The following is a 24,582-nucleotide window of genomic DNA, read 5'->3' as shown; positions in this document are numbered from 1 at the left end:
GGCTTTTGGCATCCTTAGCTTACATATTGGCTCCTGTCAAGGTTTGGAAGTCCACTGTGGCAACTGTATACTCATCCTAGTAGCCAAACAGCTTACCGCTGTGTTGTCATATGCTAACTAATGCAAACATCAAGCCTCTCTCCTTCCAGATTTGCTACAGGATAAGGAAAGTCTGTGCGTTGTTAGCTTCACACAAATTAGTGCACTTCTCCCTGCCAAATTTTCTGAATTTTTTTATCCTTCTGTGTAAATGCTGGTTGCGATAAAACACGACATGGATAATCAGGGATGTCTCAGCAACAGTGGTTCCCTCACTAGGAGTACAGGTGTTCTGCAAGAAGCCACAGAAACATTTTGGGAGCTCATAGAAACTGTTTTTTCTTTTCTTTTTTTTTTCTTTTTTTTTTTTTTTTTTTTTTCTTCCGATGGAGTTCAAGATTAAAACAGGTTCTCCAGGCAACATGTTCAAAACTTGTGCATGCCCTATCCCTGGAGGTGTGCCATGCCAAGTTGCATGGGACCCTGGGCAGCCTGATCTAGTGGTAATCAACCCTGCCAAAGGCAGGGGGTTGGGCACTGGATGGGCTTTAATGTCCCTTCCAACCTAAGCCATTCTATGATTCTGTGATTCCTAAAACCCTGTTCTTCTCAGCTTGTTCCAGGTTGCTGTGTGGTGTAAGACCATAATGCACACTTGTTTGTGTCTGTTTGTCATTAACAAAGGCAGTGAGGGGACGTCTGGAGCTTCCACAGGCTCCATCCTCGTGTGTGCCAAGAGATCTGATGAGGTGGTAATCTTGAGTGGGAGATGCTGCCAAATTGTGGGTAATGTCAATGACATTTTCTGCTGCCAGCAGAATAGAACCAGTCCTAGTTGAAAAATGATCTGATCCCAGGTGAAACATCTTTCTGCAGGTGAGCAGGTTTCTCACAGTGCCTTAAATATGATAGATTTCCTGTATTGTTTTAAACAAGATGAATGAAGGGAGATCTTGATCTCTGGTACAGCTTTGACAGAAATAATATCAAAACTATGAAATAAAAGGCATTAATATTATTGGAGTTTGGGCACGGACACTCCTTAGAATCACGGAATCATTAAGATTGGAAGAGACCTCTCAGACCATCCAGTCCAACCCGCAATTCACCCCCACCATGCCCCCTGACCACGTCCCTCAGTGCCACATCTCATTTCTTGAACACCTCCAGGTATGGTGACTGCACCACTTCCATGGGCAGCCCTTGCCAATGCATCACCATTCTTGCTGAGGAGAAATGTTTCCTAATAGCCAACCCTTCATCAGGGTCCTGTTGAGAATGGCACCAAGGCAAGTGTTTTAGCTGTGCAGAAGAAGCTAAACAAGGGAAATAAATGGAGAAACAAGCAGACAAAAAGCAGTATTTCAATTTGATGAGCATGCTTTCCCTTGCTTTTTAATGTTGCTGCATGGAAATGTTTTTCCAAACACTTGAAGCCTGAGAAAAACTGGCAGGGAACAGCAGTTTGAATGAAATAAATAAAATCATCTTTTATTCACTTGCCTGACACCAAGTTTTTCGGAATTCTGTTTCTCAAAATCATTTGATAGAAAAATGTCACAAAAACGTTTTTTCAGTCAGAAAAAATGAACGTGAAAGTAAAGGACCGATCATTTTTCTTTTAGCTCAAGATTAATCTTCAGGTTGAGACTGAATATTAAAAATGTCATACTAAATTGAAAGCTTGGAAGTTTGTAAAAGAAGGAGGTTATGCTGACAGACATTTCCGAAACCTAATTCATGTATGAGAAGAAATAACACGTAACATTTCAAAGGTAATGAAAGACCAACCACACCACAATCTTCAGATAAAAACTAGGATTACAAAGCAGGAGTTAATTGTTCAGAACCTCAGAATCTTTCCATTCAAAGGAATGATTCTTTCTGAGCACTTCAGCATCATTGCAAACTGCACATTTGAAACAACATGTTTTCTTGAAACTGTTCCAAGTAACTTCAACTTCATATTGCAAATACTGGTTTTGCACAAAAGAAAGATGCATTCCATCTCGACTGTAAGAGTGTGAATTTGCCAGCTTATACTGCTGCCATTTGTGGAAAATGGCTGTGCTTTATTGTATTTCTGTTCTTCGCTATTTACTGGCTGATCAGTTTCTGATAATGTGGTTACTTGATCTTACTCTGTGAAATTACAACCCATTATCTAGTCTGGATGTGTTCTCAGAGGGGGATTAAAAAAATGCTGTCAGTAATGTACTCAGTTGAAATTCAGTGAGGACATGGAGTAAGTTTACACTGCTGCAAAGTACAGGGTATCAACACCTGCCCTTCATTCATCCACTCTCTGTTCTCTGTTTTGTCCATGAAGTGGCACGATAGCTTAAAGCCACAGCAAATTGCACAGAAACTTGCTGTCTGTCCATGCTCCGAGGACTCTCATTAACTTGGATGCTGCTTTGTTACTTGCTTTGCTGCCTGGGCATTAGTATGTGTGCTGAGATTGGCAGGGAGCTAATCATGCCATTGAGTTACAGAAGTCAGTGGCTTTCCTTCAGTGAGCTACTGCTAATTGGAGTGCATAAAGCCTGTTGTAAGACACTGAAATGAAGCCAAGCAATTGGAAGCAAGTTTCTAATCTCTGCTAACTGATACACCATGCATATTGACAGTGGAGGAAGGGGGCAGCACACCGGTATTAAGGCCAGTGTATAGAAAGATGCACTTCTTGTCACCAAAAAGGTAAAGGCTTCTTAAGCACGCTAAAGGCTATAGTATAATGCTGTAGGGAAAAATGTAGGGAAAATTTTCTTTAAAGTATTCATTGAAGAAGTTTAGGTGACATTTCCTTGTCTCCCAAAAATTATTTCTAATCTTTGCCTCAAAGGAACTATGGGGACAAAAGCATATTGTCAGCCCAACACTGAAACGTGAACAGTGCTGATCCCTGTCTCTGTCTGCTAAATGCCAAGACCAGCTTAAAAATCATATCTTGTTTTAAAGACCATCTTTGTTTTCAGAACATTAGAGGTCAAGTTTTCAAAACATTCTTCTTTGTTTCTAAGGCTACATGCTGACCTAAGGGGAAAAGAATAACAAAATGTTCCAGCTAAAAATAAAAAAAAAAGACAACTAAAGACAACTGAAAGACTATTTCACATAGTCCTATACTTCCAAACACGGAGCATTTGGGGAAAAAGAAAATTCTATAGCATTTCAAATAATGAGTTTGTAACATCAGGAATAGCACAATTTGCACTGATACACTTAAATAAGAACTGACAATTTTCAACTGCACAGCTGTAGATACATTATTTGTTGTCAGTAACACTGAGATTGATCCAGCAGGTCATCTGCTAGGATTCCTTTGGGGCTCTTCATCACTAGGAGCATCTCCTCAGGCTTCTTCGTTGCTGCAGCCCAACAGCTGCCTTTCACACTACATCCTGCCTGTCATCAGATGTGAGCTATCTATCATGCTTAGATACTTTGGTAGGGATGTAGGTGTGTATTTGCGTGAGGTGGGTGGGGGGTGGAGGTTGCACTTCCTACATCTTGCAGATAGAATGGCTGTACCCATCTGCTGGCTTTGCTTGCTTCTCTCGTGGATGCCTGCGTGGGATGGAAAGAGGGCTGGGTTTGGATTTGATTTGTACTGTGAATTTACTTGCCATTGACGCTACCCATGGCAAAGGTTACAGTTGGTTTGCAAAGCCAGAAAAGTAAAGCCAAGCCCCTAGAGTGAGATGTTAAACAGCTGGCAAAGCTCCACAATCAGTGGTGAAACCTCCTGCTGCAAGGACAAAGTGGGCAGCACCAGAGATCCCCAGCCCTGCTGGCAGGCTGGTTCCTCGGCTCTCCGCTCTTACAGCTGCTGAAGGACGTGCTGTGAGCTGTGTGGCTTTTGGTTGGGTGATGTTTGTGTCGTGTAGCTCACAGGGCCAAAAAGATTGGCATCTGCTGCTTCCCTGCCAGTAAAAGGGGAGGAATATGGGTGTATTCTTTATTCCTGACAGCCAGGCTTCAATGTGTAAATTCCCAGTGTGTTCATTCTAGTTGTTATTAATGCAATATGGATAACAGAATTAAAACAGTGTTCAAAAGCAACAGCCCCCCAAATAATCCAGTAAAGCTATTCCTAAACTCTCATCCAGATGAAACCAGCAACCTGTCAAACAAATTATTGTTATTATTTTGCAAATGAGTGCACGATAGCAGGCTCTTAAACTTCTCATTGGACATTACAGTAAAAACAGACTGAATGCACAGCTACACTCATACCTGGCTCTGAACACGTGAAATTCAAGATGGAAATGGGGAGATGTGAAGAAGTGCTAATTGTATCAAGCACAGTACCAGGCATATGAGCTGCACAGATACCAAATGATGGTGGTGAAGCCATGATGCATATTATGTGAACATACTGGTCCATATCTCCTTTAACAAGGGGATCTTGCTGCTTTTTTCTGACACAGTTGAGTGCTTGTTCACAGGAACTCCTTCCCCAGCAAAATGAATGGCAAAATCTCCAGAATAAGGAGCTGAATAGAGTATGCATAGAGTATTCCACCTTAGGAATACACTTTGTTTTAGGACACATGCACCTATACAGTCACAGAATGGCTTGGGTTGGATTAAAGCCCACCCAGTTTCCACTCCCTGCTGTGGGCTGGTTGCCCCCCATCAGATCAGGCTGCCCAGGGCCCCATCCAACCTGGTCTTGAGCACCTGCATGGACAGGGCATCCACAGCCTCACTGGGCAGCCTATGCCATTGCCTCACTACCCTCTGAGTAAAGAATTTCTTCCTAACATCTAACCTAAATCTCTCCTTCTGCTTTAAAGCCGCCACCCCCCCTTGTACTGTCACTATCAGACTGTGTAAAAAGTTGCTTTCCCTTCTGTTTATGAGTTCCCTTTAAGGTCTGTTAGGCTGCATTGAGGTCTCCCCAGAGTGTTCTCTAGATTGAACAAGCTCAGCTCCCTCAACCTTTCCTCATGGACATTCTCTGGACTTGCTCCAACAGCTCCACATCCCTCCTGTACTGGGGCAGCAGGCCTGGATGTAGTCTTCCAGATGAGGTGTCACAAAGACAAAGTAGAGGGAGACAATCACCTCCCTCACCATGCTGCCACCCAGTGCTGCTTTCTTTTCCCAGTCTGTATACCCAGCGAGTGCAACATGTCTCACTTGCCTTTTTTGAACCTTATTGGGTTCTCATGGACTCACTTTTCAAGTCTGTCCAGGTCCCTCTGAATAGCATCCCTTCCTTCTGTTGTACCAAGTACTTGAGGTTTTGAGGTCTCTCTCTTGGGAGCATTGCTCAGTTCTCTGGCAACATGAAGCCAGTGGGAAGGGATACCCTGCTTCCACCAACTGCCTAGTCTGTATGTGATAAAAAAGCATTGTGTGAGGGGCTGCTGACAAGTATCTGGGGTGACAGAGATTACCGTGTGCTGCTGATTTAATGGGTGACATTTGGCAGACTGAAAGGAGGTGACCAGTTCTCTGAGAAAGGAGGAGTACAAAATAACCAAAGGTGAAAAGGTATTTCAGAAGCTCCTTTGGGATCCAGTTGTGATCTCATAAAATTTTTGTGCTAGGAGGTCAGCAATCACACAGAGAAGGAATGTGGAATGGGAAGGGAAAAGCAGGATAAAAAGCAATTTCTAACACCACTCAGTAAATTAGTGTCTTAACCATGAACTTAATACCAAGTCCTAGTCCCTGTCCAATACTTTGTCACCTATTTTATCATGGCCTGCACAATTTGATACTTTAAAGTATTGCGTTCAAAGTACTGCAAAAAAAGTCAACAACAGCTGTTGCTTTTGTTGCAAAAATGCCAGCAGTTCAGTAAACCAGAAATGATGGCTGTGTGGCATCTGGGGAAAAAAAAAAGCCTTTCAAAAGGATGGCTTAACAAAGTGCCTGCCTATCTGCAAAGCAGCTCATGTCAGGCAAGTGCCAAGTGAGGAGAGAAGGTAGAGCCATGGTTTAAGAGTTGTGCCCATCTACATGGCCCCTCGAAAATGTCGGCCCCTTATATGGCAGGAAATTGTGTGCAAGTTGAAGCTGTCAGAGATGATTTAATTCTTGCTGAGTGCTCTTTGATTCCTCTCAGAGTCCCAGAGTGAAGCTGAGGTCAGGGACTGTTGGCTACTTGCCTTGCCACAGCTCTCAGAAGCTGCTGCGCCAACAGCTCATACCCCTGTAAAGCAGGTCAATAAATCTCACCATAGGGTTGGCACCTGTGCACCGGGGCTCCCCGTCTCCTACAGTGGGGACTGAAACAAGGGGACTGAAACATATACTACACTGAAAGTATGCCTTTTGTCCAGTAATCAGTGTTTTTTGTTTTGTTTTGTTTTGTTTTTGTGCAGTTTTACATAGAAGAGGCTGAATTACCTTACAGTGATCCAGGAGAACCAAACCCATTAATAACATCTGCTGCAGCAGTTGGCACATTAATGGCAAAATCTCCACTGCTTTTATGCACCTCTCATTTAGAGCTAAAGTTATCAGTGATAACTCTGTCCCTGCTTATTTTCGGTAGAGTAGCTTTCACCCTCTTTATATGCAAGTGTTACATTTATCTTCAGTCTATCCCCACTCACTGTGTAGAGAAATGGTGCTACAGTCTAATCTTAGACCCATCATTTAGTACTGGGAGGAAGGAGCCTGTCAGCTTCAGGGAAACCCTACTGCATCGTAGTTATTATCAGCTACTGGCTCTGTAAAGATTATTTTTATCAAAATATTAAAATTGTGTATCGTTAGCTTTGGTAAATAATAATAATAATTAAAAGAAATAGGAGGGGTGCTCTGAAAGCAATGCCTCCTATTTTATAATGTTGGCTCACAATGTCAGAGGTGGATGCTGGAGGTACAGCAGCAGAGGTCGAAGCTTCCCACTAATATTCCATTACATGCTGTTGCTGTGTGACCTATGATTTGTCACTCTCCCTCTTCTGATTATTTTGTATCACAGTTTCTTCAAATTTGTACTGCATTCTATATTGTCTCCACCAAGGTGGTGGTTCCTTTCAAACTTTTCATTTAGACTCAGCTACAAGTGTACTTCTTTGATCACGATGTAATCTGGTTTAAGTCTAATGATTTTTTTCTTTTGGCGTCCCAGAGGCTGTGGGTGCCCCGTCCTTCGTGGTGCCCAAGACCAGGCCGGATGGTGCCCTGGGCAGCCTGAGCTAGTGAGTGGCTGGCAGCCAGCCCACAGCATGGGTTTGAAGTGGGTGGGCTTTAAAGGTTCCTTCCAACTCAAGCCATTCTGTGACTGTATAGGTGCATGTGTCCTAAAACAAAGTGTATTCCTAAGGTCATGCATACTCTATTCAGCTCCTTATTCTGGAGATTTTACCATTCATTTTGCTGGGGAAGGAGTTCCTGTGAACAAGCACTCAACTGTGTCAGAAACAAGCAGCACGATCCCCTTGTTAAAGGAGATATGGACCAGTATGTTCACATAATATACATCATGGCTTCGCCACCATCATTTGGTATCTGTGCAGCCCATATGCCTGGTTTATGAAATAAATTAGACTGCTGTTTCCTGTTATAAGTATTTTGCTACTGCAAATGCCCAGTCTTGTTATCATTACACTCAAACCTGCTCAAGAGTTCAGTCCTCACTAATTCGCTGCTTCATCCTCATATTTCCTTTCTGTTTGTCTATAAGAAGCACAGAAATTTCACGTATGCGGTCTTGATCCTCCAGAACTTAAGCACACTTACAATTCAATTATTGCACCAGTAACACCTACACTCGTATGTGAGAAAATGAGCATATGTGACAATATTGCCAGGAGAGGAGACTCAGTTTGAAGATGGCCTTCCCTGGGGAGGATCCCGTCACTCTCATTTTTAATTCCTGCAAAAACTTACCAATTAGTTTTTCAGTTGTTTCACAGAGCTCCTTGACATGAGGAGCTACATGTGGCAAGCACTAAATTTTCTGCAACAGCGGAATCAAAGATAAGAGACCTGTTCTGTCTCCACTGTCACCTCCTGGGGTGGGCGGGGGGGTGGGTACAGCTGTGTTGTCCCTTTTATCTTTTTGAAGGGGTTTTTTACTTAATTAAAATTCCTGAATGTCATGATTTTTATAACAGTGATTGTAATTTCCCTGAGGTTTTGCCATGTACAAATATACTCAGAACTTACTCTACGTCTGTCTGCAGAAATCTGTGGTGCCCTTCTAACACTGTAATCCTTGGCATTTGCAGGCAACCCCTACATTTTGCTGATTAACTCCTAGTGTTTTGTTATTTCAAGTGCTTCAGGCCTCCAAGAGCAACAGTCAATATTTTTAGAATAAATGATTTCTGATATCATTTTACAGCTAAATGTTAAGGGCACACACGCACGCAAACACTATATATAACAGACATGCACGCATCTATACATATGCACATCTGTAGGCACTTTAAACATTTGTCTCAGTAGATAACAATGGAATTCAGTGCATTCATTTCTGATTTCTCCGGGGCTTTGGAATTTTGGGATCTGACTTAACGTGTTAGGGAAAAAGTACAGTGTGTTGTTTCCAACGCTGGTTTAAATTAAAAGGGAGAAAAAAAGCCAGACATACGGCACATCACAATAGCTGGTTAAATATAGACTCGGATTATGGAGCCATTGTTTTCACTCCTGCTAAATATGACAGTACTCTTAAAATGGAACACCACTTGACCTTTCATGTCTCATCAGTCCGTGATTGTATTTAACTGATGCGGGGAAGGAAGGTTTCCCCCTGGAACTGTCTCCCATTGACATGACGGTAGCTGTTGCTGGGTCATACAATGCTCAGGAGAAGGAAGACCAGTGCCTCGGAACCCAAGAAGGATCTTTCAGCTCATGGAGGAGCTCTGTCCATGTCACAAAACACGCGCTCTTTTTTCACCTTCTCTCAGCTGGTGCTTTCTGCTGGCCACCTCAAACCTCCACCAGTGCTCAAACATTCAAAAATCACTTACTTTGAAGTGGAGATCCTTGATGTGCAAAGCAAGAAGCAGATCTGCATTGTGGACAAGGTGAGTGTATTATTCCAGTATGTTGGGGATCTGCGTAGTACACATGGTGGCACTGCCAGGTTTCTGTTTAGACTCTGCTGTGATCTTCTGTAATACAATAACTTTTATTCGTCTCTCGGAGAGATACTCACAGCTTCTGCTCATTCACAATCCTCATCTGCTTTCTTCCAAGATCTTTACAAATGAACCAACACAGATTTCTTTTAGACCTCCTGACTGCACTTTGGACTCAAAATAGGTCCTTTTCTTGTCTTTAGATATTTAGGTTACGGTGATGATTTCAGAGCATGATACCTCTGCTTCAGAATAGATATTCAGCTTTAATACATTTTCAAAGCTAAGCATCTCTGCAGTGCCCTGGATTCTTGTTGGTATCTAAACATACTCAGCTGTACCCTATACAGTGAACTGGACAGGAGCCTGGCATTTTTTAATTTTTTTTGTTTGCAAACAAAAGTACTTATCTAAGAGAGGCAGAGATGTGTTTTATTAATGATGTGAATCAAAAGATATAAACAACAGTCACGTTGCGTAAGTAGAATGAGAGAACTGGGTTGGAAGTAACTTTACATTGCAGTAAGCAGCGACTGAGAACATCTCATATTTACACCACAGTTTTCATGATTCATTGTGCTTAACGTATGAGCTGGCCTCTCGTGCTGTGAAATTGGGAATTCTAAGCTATTCAGATTGTAGGAACCTCAGTAACACAGTAGAGTTTTGAGACTCACTGTTTTGCTAAAAGAAAAAAATAAATCCCATATCCTCACTGGCAACAGCTGGAACTGGTGGATAAGTTTGCTTCTAATGTTCAATTGAAGGGCTTTGAAACATGCAGGCTGGAATACTACCACATTTCTAGTGTTCCTGATCATTTAAGGGGTGCTTTTGCAATGTGTGCCTCCTTAAATCTCTCCTCTGCTCATTCTTAAAAGGCCAAGTGTTTTTTGAGACTTTCTGAATCTCGCCAAAGGGGAAACATGTACAAAATGATCATACAGATGTGATGACTATTGATAGAATTTCTAGTGGTAGGTTTGTATTATTTAATTTACTGAGCAATATTATGCAGTTATTAAAAAGAGCTATCTGCACACTGTACTGAATAAGTCTTCAATCCAACAAAAGACCGAGCATATGTCTTATCTTAAGCTTTCCTACAGGCTTATTAAAAGAAATATATTAACAGAAACAAGAGTGACATTTCTGGAATCCTTCCATGATGCACAGAAGAACTGCAGTCTTCTGGGACAATACACAGACTTATGTTTTAATTTTTATTTGGAATTTCTTCAGATCACAGATGTAGTTTCTATAGCAGTGGCAAAAGAGTTACGAGTGGTGATTCTGAATTGCTCTCTTTGTAGAGGTAAAATGCTTGCTGAAGAGCAACAGCAACCATTAGCTGAAAGCATATGCTCAGGAAGTTACGTTCAATTTACACGGCTGTGGCCATTCTTCTGGGCATGGATCTTATGTATTTACTTAGGCACAGAACCAGGGAGCTGGTACAAATACACTGCAAGGCAGAGATTTCCAAGACTGCCTAAAGAATTTGCATTTCAAACACTGATTCACCTGTGTGTCTAAATCCCTTAATTCACTATAATAAATCCTTCCTGAGGCAACCTTGAAAGCACAGAAGTTCAGTTCCTTATTTCAGTGAATACTTGTTAGTATTGGTGAACCTCATTTCAGCTGGTTATCAGAGCAATCAAGAGACCATTATACTGTATGATGCATAATCTGCTTAATTAAATATAACATTGATACAGACTTAACATGATGCTTACACCTAGATTCTGTTTGTAAGATTATTATTAGCTTCATGTCTTGAGGTTGCATATAATTAATTATTCTCAGGATTTATAATATGAAAGAACAGGAACCATATATTTAGAAATGTATGTATTTACATTCTTATTGCATTTTCTTAGTAGTTTCAAGTATTATGATTTAGCAAGTATATTTGTAGTATGCTCAGATTCATGATGCTTCTGTGGCTTAATGGCTTTAAGTTGCGCCAGGGGAGATTCAGGTTGGATACTAGGAAACATTTCCTCTCAGAAAGAACAGTAGTGCTTTGGAACAGGCTGCCCAGGGAGGTGGTGGTGTCACTGTCCCTGGAGATGTTCAAGAACTATGGAGGTGTGATGGAGGGATATGGTTAGTGGGCATGAGAGGGATGAGATAGGGGTTGGACTGAATGATCTTAAAAGACTTTCCCAACATTAATGATTCAATAAATCTGAAGGGAACCACTTATAACAGCAGAGAGAAAACCCCTTTCTTTCTCCACCTAATAAAACTCCTGCAGAGAGATTAGATGATTAAAGAACTGGTTAAATACCAGGCAATGCTTCTACAGAGTTAGCTTCTATGACACGCTTGCATATGTATGTGAGTCCTGTTCAGATTAGTAGAAATTCTGTAAATTCTGCATAGTGATATCTACATAGTTTTGATATTTAGTAAGAAAAGATGCCTTGTGCTCAAAGCAGCATCAGGGATTTAGAAAAGGTGTGCTTAGCTCTGTGACCTCAAGCAATCAGCTGACATTGGTAGGCTCTGGATCAGGCATAAGTAATTGAACTAATTCTCTAGCTGTAAAATTAAAAATAACACTCTCTTGGCTTTCTTACCCATCTTACACTTTGGGGGAGGATTAGTCACTCAATATTAGTGAGCTGAGTGGTTAGTCTAAGGTCTTGATCGTCTGTAAGATAGGCTTAAAGGCACAGAATAAATACATATTTGCTTGGTGTTTAAGTCTGCAAGATACATTCACTTCATACTGCAGGCTTTTCCAGAGTCAGGAAAGCCAGAAAAAATACTGAAAGAAAGCAGCAGAAGAGGAAAACCTCAGGTGTTGGATCACAGTGATGCCATCTAGGAGCTGGGGCTTTAAGAACAAGACTTCACTTTGCCAGACTTGAAGTAAATTCCCAAGTCAGCAGCACTGACAGTTCTTTCTGCACATGTGTACTTGTTATGAAAGTATCATTACTTTAATGATGTCAACCTGCTCTGGGGACTTGCTCTGCTATGGATGTGATATTATGCAATTAGTTTGGCGCAGGTGAGCTTTTCTGGCAACTAAATGATTTAAAAGATCAACAAAAACAACGCAAGATATTTTTCCCCAGGTTTGGTCTTGGTAGAAAAATGAATTCTGAGGTGGGCAAAGGCACGTGGACTTACATGATCTCAGCAGTGGCATAACAGGCAGTGAGGTTTTGAGAGAAACAACCTGGGCACATGGGTCTGTTTGAGTGACTGAGCCCCAGCTCTTCCTTTCCTTCCTGCTGCTCGGCTGGAGGCTTTCTATTGCTGGAACTCCCAACTGCCTATAAAGAACAGAGGGCATGTAATTAGCACTGATTAATATTTTTGTTTTAAATATTTTCATTGAAAAACAGTCTCAAATGTGTAAGGATTTTGGCTCGTCTGTTTACTTCCAAAAAAACAACAGAAGGTGCAAAATTCATGGAGTCCTAAGGATGAAAGAAAATATTTTAAATAAATAATCTACGTTTTCCATCTCCAGCCACAACTTATGGAAGAGAAATAGTTGCTCAAAAACTGCTTTACTTCTACATTATTGCAAAAGCCTGAAGTAGGTTAGTTTTAAGGTTATCGATGTGCAGTAATTTGATTTATAAATGCTGTTAAGGCAACTCATAACTGTTTCTGTTACAGCACTCACTGTATATTATCTTATTCTTCAAATTAACTTGTAGTAAAATGTATTTTCCTACAAATGTAGTGCAATGTAATTAATTTTGCACAAGTTGCTTTGAAGGCATAAAGTGTTGCACAGTGTTGTTTTACAGAATAAATCACCTCTGGGGAAACCAGCAGAGAAAGCTTTTTTCGCCATCAGAAGTCGTGAAGCTCAGTATTTTGTGCTTCATGATTTTGCTAGCTAAGCTGTAAGCAGAGGCGCAAACTCAGGCTTTGTCTGCTGCACAGCAGCACCTCTTTCAAAAAAAAAAAAGAAAACAAACAACTTAAGGCCTACAAAAGAGTACTTAAAAGGCTAACTTACTAGTAATTAAATGGTTGTGGTTAACAGTATGTACCGTAGGAGCACTTAACACAAAGATAAAATAGGACTCCTTTTGATTTATTTGAAAGGATAGCCTTGTTTGTGTCTGAAGGAGTTTGCAATCATTTTTCTCTCTAAAGCACCTAAAAGAGTAGTGCCTGAGTATCTGCACACTGTGGTTTAACGGAGTTGCTTCTGATTTACACTGACATGACAACAAAAGCAGATGCATGCAGGTGCGGTATCATAAATCTTTTTCTCGCCTGTGGGTTGTAGCTGTCACAAAAAGTGGGCAGCCAAAAAGAGCCGTTGTCCCCAGCTCTCTTTTCCATGGTTTTATCTAGCAAATAAAAATAACTTCTCACATCACAACTTGGAGGCTATTCTGTAAATACCACTTTCATTTTAGGTGAGCAAAGGCAATTACTGAAATAGGCAATGGACTCAGCCAAGAAACCCCATGCAGCGCCTTTTATATCAGGTTTTCCTTTCTTGCTTCTTTAGTATGCAAGTCAGCATAATATTGAAGTCATTTTCCTGAAAAGAGATATTTAATTGCCTTGTATAGTCTTTTTTTTTTTTTTCTTAATCTTGCAGTTTTAATGTTTAACTTCACAGGACTCTGTTCTTCCTTGTGGGGAATGAGCAGAACCTGTGCATGTCTACAGCTGCTTCGTTTTATGTATAGGATTTTTGAGATCATCATCTTCCTCATTCAAGCAGTCTCTTTAAGGACAACTGTCTCTTTGGTGCCAAGGATACCCAAAGGAACTCAATAACCAGCTAATAACTAATAACCAGCTAGTCAAAGGAGGAGGTTTCCTTGAGAAGACCACTTGTTGACAGTGAGTCCCACAGCAATACAGGTGAAGGACTAGCAATACAGATGGAACCAGCTGAACTCACTGCTGTGCAAATTCTCTGTTTTACTTCCTTTTGAAAGGAGGATTTTGCAGTGTCATTGTCTTTTACTGCATGTTTTCCCCACATGCAGCTCAGCAGGGAGCTGATCCCTGCTGGAAGGCACTGCAAGAAAATACATTACATTTACAACTGTTATAATGTCTATGCATTTTCTTTCCCATAAGAAGTGAATCTTACGCCTACTGCTAGTGCTGGAGGTGATATCAGAAGTATTTTCCTCCTCAGTTATTAGTTACACTTCTCAAAGTAGGTAAACATATTCAAATTCTATTGAAGCAATCCACTTCAATTCAATTCTTCCTGCTGTACTAGAAATTCACATTATTTTAATGTCAGTATAGCTAAAGCTAGCAAGCAACTGGACATTAATCTCTGCTCTCTGCAGCTACCGTTCTTATTTCAGTACAGGTTTTTGGATGAAAAACCTGGAGGAATGGCTTTGGTTTATCTAGAAGACAGACTGAGGAAGGGAGAAGCTGGTAACTTAAGGGCATTTAGCATTTGTAAAGGGATAGTTCAAAGAAGGAAAGAAGCCACTACCAAAGACTGATGCTTCAGCTGGTACTAATTTTCAAAGCTTAAAATGCCTTTAAATGACTGTTTTTTATGCAGCCCTTATCATAGCTATAAAGGTCTAAGCTTCAGCAGGGGGGAAGACAGAGTGAAATTCAAAAGAAGAAAGAAAAAAAGCTTAATTCCAAGCTCAGTGAAAACAAGAGATGTAATTCATGAGGCACCAGTGGTGCTCCAGGCCTTCATTTACCTGCCCACAGCAGGGGTTGGAGCTTGATGATCTTTAAGGTCCCTTCCAACCCAACCCATACTATGATTCTATGATTCCTGCCAGTCGTAAAGGCCAGCTATGCTACAAGAGTAGTGAATATGCCAAAAGTATATCTGTAGAGACAGATCCTCAACTGCTGTGAAAATGTTCTAATTCCCCACAAAGTGATGACATTTTACCCCAGCTGCACATTTGCCTTATTGCATCAAAGGTAATTCACAGATAATTGCAAATTACAAATGTACTGGAGCAATATAAGACCATAGGGAGCTGTAGGTGTTTTATTAGTCTAATAGTTAATCAGCACAACCCATGATGGAAACTTAGGTTATAACGGCATTTCATATAGGCATTATTGTAGCATTAAAATACTCCTGCTCAGGATTTATTGGCCCATTAGGGTATGCTTCAGGTTCTTTCTGAAATCTTAGTCCTGTGATTCTTCAAAAAATACCTGAGCCATGTAGTAGTGGATCTTTGTCCTGGTTTCAGTTTGGACATTTTTTCTCCATAGTGTGTGGTACAATGCTAAGTTTTGGCTTTAGGAGAAAAAACAATGTTGATAACACACTGATGTTTGCAGTTGTTGTTGAGCAGTGCTGTACAGAGCCAAGGACATTTCCCTTTCTTAGCTTCTCCTATTGCCCTGCCAGCTAGAGGATTTGGGGGGCATCAGGAGCTGGGAGGGGACAGAACTAGGACAGCTGATGTAAGCTGGCCACAGGGATATTCTGTAAGACATCATGTAAAAACTGTAAAACTGATTGGAATTGGCTGGAGGGGACTGCCTGGTGCTAGTTGTTGGGTGGTGAGCAATTATGTTATGCATCACTTGTTTTCTATATACATATATATCTGTATAAAATTATCATTACAGGAGGAGTGAGCAAATAACTGTGTGGTGTTAGCTCCTGACAGGTTAAGCTGCAACAGAGCTATAAATACCTAGCTGTATATACTGCTGCTTTAATTATGATATACCTGTCTATGTTTAAACAATTCTGGATTTTTAGAAGTTCTTAAAATGCAAGCTCTCCTTTGAAACAGGAGAACAAGCTGTGGCAGAAAATCTGTGCCAGAGGTACAGCAAAGATCTCCTCATAGCACTTGGCATTGTGAAAAGCATTTAGATTTCTGATTGCCGAGATGATATCTAATTGCTCTCATACATCACCTCCATTTCCCGTTCCTTTCTGTTTCCAGCTCCATCCTTAACCTCATGGGCCACAGGAGGCTGGCTGCCTCTCCATCTTTCTGTCTGATCTCACCAACATAATTTTGGACCTATTGGCCAAACATAAATACACCTGTAAGAGAAGAAAAGAGTTCAAAAGGTCAGTTAGCTTCTGCTTGTCTAATGAAAGCTGCTGGCATAGTAGCTTAGTGCTTCAGAGCAGGCAGAGCAGGCAGAATCCAACCCTCACCAACCACCTTGCCTACTGGCAACATTATAGGAGACAAGGAAGGGGCAGAGAGCCATTGGAATAGATTTGAGGATCCTTTATAATCAGTTAGTAGAAAGTAAGGCTTCATTAGCCCTGCTACACATAGAACCACTTATCTTGATGATATGTTTTCCTGTGAATTTTCCTTTGAGATATGTTAATGTTGTTATTTCTTCTTCCTTTTCCACACAGTCCCCCAGATACATACTGGTTGAGTTTCTTGGGTGTACTGATTTTAAATTTTATTATTATAAACATTAGCAACATGCATAGGTAATAAAAAAAAAAAACACCAACAAAGCAGCACAAATATCTACAGCCATTTGGTAGAAAAGATTAGAGAGCCACATATTTAATATGGCAAACAAAATAAAATAATACAAACTCCACCTTTTTTCCTTAGAAGAATTGGACAAAATTAGTTTTTTTTTTCCCCCCCGAAATGTTGTTTTCTCTTCAAATTATGGTGAAATCAAATGAATCTTGGCCTTTCAATGACATGGAAATTTGGGAGAGAAAGACAATATTACAAATAAATTTTGGAACATTTCAATCTCATGACACAATAAATATTTCAGGTGCAATTTGTTTTACAATGTAATAGCGCATTCATTTATTTGAATGTTATTTCCTATCAGGTGATTTTTCATTGCTGGAAAGGGTGTTATATTATTTTACACTATCATGATTGATGTGTCAGAAAATAATGTGAAAGTAATGAAAGTTTTGTAAGGATGAGAAATAAAGGAAATGAAAATAACACAGCAAAATGAATTTTCAGCATTTCATGAAACCAAGTTAAAAAAAAAAACAAAACCAAAACAACAAATACAACAAACACAAACACTTTCTATTTCATTTTTAAAATTCAAAGTCAACATGAATTTATACACCCAAAGTTTTTCCAGAACCATTTCATTTTCCTATTAAAAAACGGATGTGACAGAACTTTCCCTGCTCTCAAGGTGAGCACAGAAACCTTACTCATTTTTCTTCAGCTAAAGGTTAGAAGGCATGGAGAGATGCCAGTGCTGGTGACATGGTGAACTCTGCAAATTGAGGGATGTCCTGCAAGCCTTCTATCAGCTAATAGATCACTTTCTGTTTACTTCCACAATAATTTTTAGAAGGGGGAGAAAAAGCTCTTTCCAGTGTCTGAAAGTTCTTTTCCAGTTCTTTTTCAGGTTGGCTCCCCCCCCATTTTTCTGTTAAGGGAGAATATTTATTATAAGCATCCAGCTTGTAGTACAAAAGCAACGTAACATCTTCAGAGACAAGCATGGCCAGTTTAAATTGACATGCCCACACCCAGTCACCCAGTAAGCATGCAATTTTGTGCATTCATAGATATTTTGACCTATGGTTACTGGGAATGTTAGTCAGTTGGATTATCTCATATGCCAGAGTTCAGGTGACCACATAAATAACCTCTAGGAGACTAAGCAATGTGGCTGTAATTGAGACAGAAAAACAGTACTGAATCTCCTTGGTTTCTGGAAAGATTGGCATGAGACCAGAGCTTCTTTTTTTTAGTATAGAGTTTGTGCTGCGATCTACTGAGTAAAATGCTGCATTTCATATAAACCCTTTGTGTAGTTGCTGACAACACTTGTCTAAATGGAGTTACTTGTCTACATGTGGAAGATATTTATATCTCTTTGGGCATGACTAGCACACCAGGCTAACAAAGAGACCATTGTGGGACATACTGAGGGAGGTTTTCATGGCACCCATTCTTAACGCTGTCCTTGAAGATTAACAATAAGAAAAAGAAATTTGATGTAGATGCCAAATTCACAAAATGCGGACATCAATCAGAATGGGTGTTTCCCTGATTCACTTGCTGTGGATTGCTGCTGATTTATAATAATACAGCATGTTCCCCAAGCAAGGACATGGTGTCAAAGCAGTAATTATGAAGTATTTGTTGCGTGCTGAATTTGAAAATTACCCGGCTCTTCCACTGGCCTCATTTTCTGTTTTGGGATCAGTGCTTCAGTTACAATCAGCTGATGTCACCCTTTTGAACAAATGTACCTGGATAAAGAATGAGGCTGTCTGCAGTTAACAAGCAGCTGCAGAATACCTGAACTTCTGCAGCCGTGGAAAATGACTGCCCGTTGAAAAGGAAGTGACTCAGCAGTGCCAACATGCCAAAGAGGGAAAAAATAGTGAAAGGAAAATGTTCAACGAATGACCACTTTTATGCTTATTCAAATTCCTGCAGCCATCCTTCTAACCTGGAACCGCTGAATTCATTCCTCGGTATAAGGACTGTGTGATGCAGTTACATACAGATAACCACGTTAGTTCTTTTTTGACTTACAGATGTGAAAGAGGTATGAAAATGGAAAACTATCTGATTAGCCTGCACTTAGAAAAGACAGCTTCAAATTCTCATAATATCTTCCACTCACGGCTTTTCCTTGAGTCATAGCCCAAGTTACTAATGCTGTATTTTAAATCTTAGAAGAAATGTAATGCTTTGTGCAGTGCTGCATAAATGAAGGACAGAAATGGAACAGATGATCCTTTCATTCTTTAATTTCTGAAAAACTAAAAGTTGCCCTGAACAGCTACGTTGAAATATTTTTGCTGTGAAGATATAAGGAAAACAGGATCTGAGCTTTTTAACTCATTATTTTCTGAAAAAAATGTAATGAATGCCGTCTATACCTGTAAAATCTGCAATTTTCATACTTTTTGTGTGTGTGTGTGTGAAGAAAAAGTAGTTTTGAACCTTAATTACGATGACAACTTCTTAGAAAGTCAGTTATATTTGAAACCTAGTGTTAGACTACACAGGGTAAAAAGTTGGAGTTCACTGCTTGACCATCAGATGCAGAAGATACGTGCCAACTAAGGTGCTTTGAGAATGAAATTATTCTTTTAAATGAAATAGATCTTTTAAATAAACCAAGGGTGGTCTTTCTGTTTTCCATTTGCATATTTGAAAAGTGCTGAATTAGAGGAAAAGAAAGGTTACAGTCCTTTCATAAATAATTTAAAAGAATAAAAGAAGAATAGAACTAATAATTACACTGAAATGTTTCAGGTTTTTATTCAGCTAGCACAATGGGTAATAAGAGGAGATGATGTTCCAGTCCTTACAATTCTTTAGCTTGTATTGATGTAGGATGAAAAGAACAAAAGATAATTAATGGTTTATGAAGAGAACACTCTTAGTGGCAAGCTGATGTCTCAGCATCCATCTTCACATTGATCAATATTAGAATCTATAGCCTCACTGGTTGTTTTATGATGCCTTTAAGAAAAAGAACACAGAATTATCAAGATTATAAAAAAATGTATTTCATTCTTTTGTGACTATAGCCTCATTATTCTGCCTGAGAAAGGACACTGCGATTCCTCAGTGTCACAGCCCATTCTCAATAGGAAGGCATTTGCGTTATTTTTCAACTTGTGGTCTGTGCAGTTTGCCTCAAGAGAAGAGAACGGCCCTTCTCCAAGCCAGCTGGCCCACAAAACAAATGTTTTCCTGCCCTCTTGGCCGAGAACACGTGCTTCAGGCCTTCCCTGGGCACAAGCAGCCCACACAGTGTGGTGCCACACAGAGCTGCCAGATCATGACTAGCCAACCAACCAACCATCCATCCTGAGCTGGCATGATTAAAAGCAGCTCTAGCCTCAAGCAGCTTGGATGTACTCATGCCCAGCAGTGCCCTTGCTAATGAGCTCTGCATCACTCATAAAGGTTGCAAGGGAGCACAGTCCAGCTATGTGGTTCAAACACCAGATCTGGTTGTGAACGTGTTGCAACTAGAAACTCAAACACCACACTCATAAGAAGGAAGCAGGAATGTATTGATATCATAGTTACTTAGCAAAGATTAACATAAATAAGACAGAAGCTTAGCAAGGTTTGAGATGGTGGGATAGACTTGATTATTTACTGCATAGAGGATAGGGTTAAACACACTCATCCAGGAGACTCTCTCATTGAGTCCTGAGGTTCAGGGTAGACCCCATTTCTTTCTAAACTCCTTGAACCACAGAAGCATGGAATCTACTCCTGGATTTGGTCAGTGATTTATGTCTGAGAGTTTATATAAGCACAGTCAATCTAAGATATAATATAGTAAAACTAACAAAGCTTAAAACTACTCATCACTTACCAAGGATCTCTATCAGCAAGGTATCTTGTCATCAAGGTGTAAGGGATCTCCGCAGAGGTGCAACCATGAAGGGCATCCCTACTCAAGGGGAGATCAAGAGGCTCTTGGGCTGCTCTATGCTATGAGTGTGCTCAGGTTAACAGTGTTATGAGGTAAGGTGACTGACTCATAGTATTCAGCAATCAGTATTTAGTACCAGTTCTTTCAGCACCCAGTTTGAGAAACTAATGCGGTCATTATCTGTCTTGGCAATACCTTGATTTTTATCAGTCCTGAGCAAGGTTTTTGGCTTCCTTTCTTTGAGCTTGGAAAACCTCCAAACCTGCCCTGCTCTAGGACACTTGAAAGGTCCTGGGTACTCTATGGTTGTTGCCACCTAACACCACTTGCATCCATGTCTAGGATCCAGACTTCATAGATGTGAAATTATGGTGAGGTGAAAGAAGGCAATTTCAGGTATTTTTAGAGTCTCTGAAAACAAATAATAATTAAAAAAACAAAGAACAAAACCAAAACCAACCTCTCCTGTTCAAGTCCAAAGCAGCTGTACACATTACAAAAGGAAGGCACATGAGGATGTGCCGTTCTACTGGAAGTTGCATGGAATGACTGCAAATCTGGACTTTACCAGTGCCTAGAAAATCTCTTTCTAACTGTGGAAAAGAAAGTATTCTCACCTAAACCCAAAGACAGAGCTAGCAAAAGTCTTAATTTTACACACTTTTTTCTGCCTCTTCATATTCTCACTAGAAAAATGCTGGCTTACTCCTATGCGCTAATGACAAGTATATTGGATGTTCATATTGGGTGTCAAATGATGTAAGTTTATTTATTTGTAATGATTGGTAGCTTTTGAGACAGAATTTTACATAGCACAGGTACCTGAAGTCCTTGGGGAAGGAAGCTTTCTGCATTCTGCTGTCTGGCTGTAACCATAAGGTCTTTCACTAGAGACAAAGCGGGTCCCCACAGATAAGATACACTTTAATTTACTTAGTCTCTGAGATTAAATCATCAACATAGAATACTAAATCAGCGTCAACTGCAAAGGGATGGTCTTGTTAAGACCAGACCCTTGCCACTGCCACCTCAATCTCAAGCTTAACATATTTCTTTCTGAAGTGTTCCATTCCTTTTGCTTGTAAATTCAGGCTACTTACTTCTAAGCCTTTCAGTCTAGTAAATTCTAGCTGTGTTTCTCAGACACTTTGTACAAAGTGTGTTAAGAAATCAATAAACATAATAAAATAGAGCCTAAATGGCCTCCAGACTGCTACCTAACACTGTGACACCTGAATTGCTTTGTTGCACACAAAAGACAGCTTGCAGAAAGAAACTGATTTCACGCAGAAAGGACAGATTCCCCCCTGTACTACTGGATCCAGAGGAAAATGTCTTCATGTCTAAGAGCCAAGTCCTAACACACTTGAGCCTAAGCTTAAAGCTAACAAAGATGTCCCATTAGTTTTATCCTAGGGACAGTTGCTGCCTCTGCAGGGCCAGCAGCTTTCCCTCTTGACCTTGGAATTTTAGCGTTCAGCTGTCCTTGCAAAAGTGGCCTGGGTAAGATGCAAATAAAATGCGAGATGGGAATTTAATTATTTGCTTTATTGTTGCCTGAAGAACTTACAGACAAATTGAATTGTCTCTACGTCTATGGGGAGGGGGAAAGGCATCTCAGATTGAAAAAGATGAAAAAATTAACCTGCCTGCATTTTGCTTTCTTTTTTAGATACCTCCATCATCTACCCTCCTAGATGTGAAACACAAATTTCACAAAGCCTGTAAGTACTGTGGCCAGCAGGCTGGAGGCATGGTTAGAGGCCTTTAAGCTTGGAGAAGCAGTCAAATTTATTTTTCATGAAATCTCACACAAAAGCTGAGGCTGGCTTGACAGCTCCAGTGCTAAATTAGAGCAGCATTTGGAGGTTCTACTGTAGCTATCACAGACATGAAAGGCTGGAAGGAGAGGACTACATTATTTAACACCACTAGCTCAAGGGGGGCAATATTTTTCTATCCCATTTCTAACATTACAGTGCCAATTCAAGATCTCAGCTGCATTTGCTCTCCCAGGGTTGTATTAGATAAGCTTAGATGACATTAGACTGCTTCAAGCTGGTTGTAAATAGACCACGTGGACCGAACAGCTACTGTAGCAGGGAGCACAAGCACAGTGTGATTGAATGACTTTTCTGGGATCATGGAGGCAAGGTGGCAAAGTTCTCAATTAACTCAATGCTGTCCAGTTCCTTAATGGTCTGGGCAAACTCCCATTTTTCTAGCCTCACTTTCTTGTTTTTTGTGTCCATGGGTAAAGAAAAAAACAGCACAGGAATGTATAATTTTTGTCACATACAGACTGTAGATATGGACCTTGTTCATGAGATGAAATGAGCAACTACATTCAAAGATGCCCTTTTCTTGCTTTCAGGGAACAGTTTTTTTTGGATTCTTTCTTTCTACCACCTTCTAGTCATACACATCCAGCTCACAGTAGAGGCAATGGAAGGAAAGGTGAGAGAAACAGCAAAGCAGGGTGCCAAAGTTTGATGGCATTTCCCTTTATCCTTTATGAATTGCTGACTTAGTATTTCAGAGAGGCCAAATATACCTGAAAGCTACCAGGTGTAAATGTATGTATGGTGGGCCTTGAATTCTGCATACTGCATGTGTTTGTAGAGAGCTCAATTTTGATGTCTTGCTCCTAGAACAGGAGCACATTTCTCCTTCTCTGCCTGTGGGAAGTAGCATGCTCCTTGTGATGAGGATTCATAGCCTTGAATGTCACTCACATGGGATAAGCAGGTCTGTACAATGCCTGCTAACTTGAACTAGGCTATTAAATTGATAAGAAAAAGATGCAAAAGAATTGAGGGTTGGAAATAAAGGGCAAACAAACACAGGCTAGAAATGAAGCACCAGAGGAGCGCATAAGATTTAATGTTTCAATAAAAATATGTCCTCCCCTCACTTTGTGAAATGGCGTGCTTTTCTGCTGATACTCTCTTAAATCAATTGAAACTGGGTTTATATTGATTCAGCTTAAATCAGTTGATCACTGGCACAGAGACTTATCCCAATTTAACTATAATGAAGTTTTTAATGAATTTGGGGTAGAATGGTACAAGTTTGCATATAAGCCATCTTAATGGCACCTGTTTTCATATATAGAGGTACCTTACCTCTCAAATGCTTCCAGTGATGTAAGTGGAGCTGTATATAAGGAAAGCAAGAAACAGTGCAACAAAGAATAGTACAAACCATGAACTGAATATCTAGCAGCATGGCCCTTTACAGCACAGGGAAGGGCTGACAAGTACCTTCAATGCTTTTTCAGTCCTCAATTTCTAAGTTCAATTCCCACTGTTCTCACAGTACACTGTGTCACAGTGTCCTGTGTCATTTCTTCCCATTCCAGCTCACTGCTTTGATCTCTCTTTTCCAGCTCAGCCTGGGTGTTATTGTTTCATGAGGTTACCCCCTTCTCCTTTTCCACTGGCAAAGGACAAACCTTCCCTTTTTTCCTCTGTGTAGTTTGGGGGATGACAGCTTACAGAATACAGTTCTTTTAGGCAAGAGCCACGAAGTGGCTGAAGCTGATCTGTGGATGCCTTTGGTTAGTGTCTATTTGTACTAGCTCATGCATTCATTTCTGTCATTTCATGTGTGCCAGACTCACATCTTCCCTATAATCTTTGCTAAAACACTCCTACATGGACACCCTTACAGTCTCCCTGTCCTTGTGCACTATCCTTTGATCACCCATGCAATTAAGCTTTCTCCTCAGCCGGTGTCTTGTCAGCCCTTCAGTGAGAGAGAGGAACCCCTGTGCAGCAATTTCACAAGCATCGTCTCTGTCACTGATCAGGTTTTGCTGCCTGAGTGAAGAACAGAGGAGAAAGACTGAATTACGAATTGCAGCAGGGGACTGTTAATCATTAAATAAAAGAAACGGAATGCAAGTGACACATAACATGCTACTGCTCAGTAGTTTCTAAGTCAGTCAAATATTAGTTTGCATCTGTATTTATATGAAAAAATACTCAAATCCAGGAATGTTATTATTCCTCAGGTCTCATTTCAGTAAAACTCCAACAATCCCAGCCAAAGCTAACACTGTTTTCTGTGGCACTGAGTTCAGCAGGGCAATCCCAGTTATATCACTGGAGATTCAGGGATCTATAAGCATTTAGTG

At 40.4% G+C, this 24,582-nt stretch overlaps 1 protein-coding gene and 1 long non-coding RNA gene across 4 annotated transcripts in view; one reads left to right on the top strand and one right to left on the bottom strand.

The window, feature by feature from the left end:
* Positions 1 to 8,725: 8,725 nt before the first annotated feature.
* TECRL (trans-2,3-enoyl-CoA reductase like) overlaps positions 8,726 to 24,582 on the top strand; it is a 52,609-nt gene continuing 36,752 nt past the window's right edge. Inside the window, exons 1-2 of one of the 3 annotated variants that reach the window (XM_048943276.1) lie at positions 8,726 to 9,047; positions 22,117 to 22,168. In XM_048943276.1, the coding sequence (XP_048799233.1) occupies positions 8,817 to 9,047; positions 22,117 to 22,168 (283 nt within the window). In that variant the 5' untranslated portion in view covers positions 8,726 to 8,816. The remainder of the gene's footprint in view (positions 9,048 to 22,116; positions 22,169 to 24,582) is intronic. The other 2 variants (XM_048943275.1, XM_048943273.1) reach the window with 2 other exon arrangements.
* The window catches only part of LOC125692591 (uncharacterized), a 38,489-nt gene continuing 22,974 nt past the window's right edge, over positions 9,068 to 24,582 (bottom strand). Inside the window, exons 2-3 of the long non-coding RNA XR_007376769.1 lie at positions 15,978 to 16,110; positions 9,068 to 12,394 (exon numbers count right to left, since the gene is read on the bottom strand). This is a non-coding gene — a long non-coding RNA (uncharacterized LOC125692591). The remainder of the gene's footprint in view (positions 12,395 to 15,977; positions 16,111 to 24,582) is intronic.

Source organism: Lagopus muta, chromosome 4 (genome assembly GCF_023343835.1).
Source record: "Lagopus muta isolate bLagMut1 chromosome 4, bLagMut1 primary, whole genome shotgun sequence".
NCBI lineage: Eukaryota > Metazoa > Chordata > Aves > Galliformes > Phasianidae > Lagopus > Lagopus muta.
Note: the sequence above shows the minus strand (reverse complement) of the source record. Positions and strands in the feature narration are given on the sequence as shown.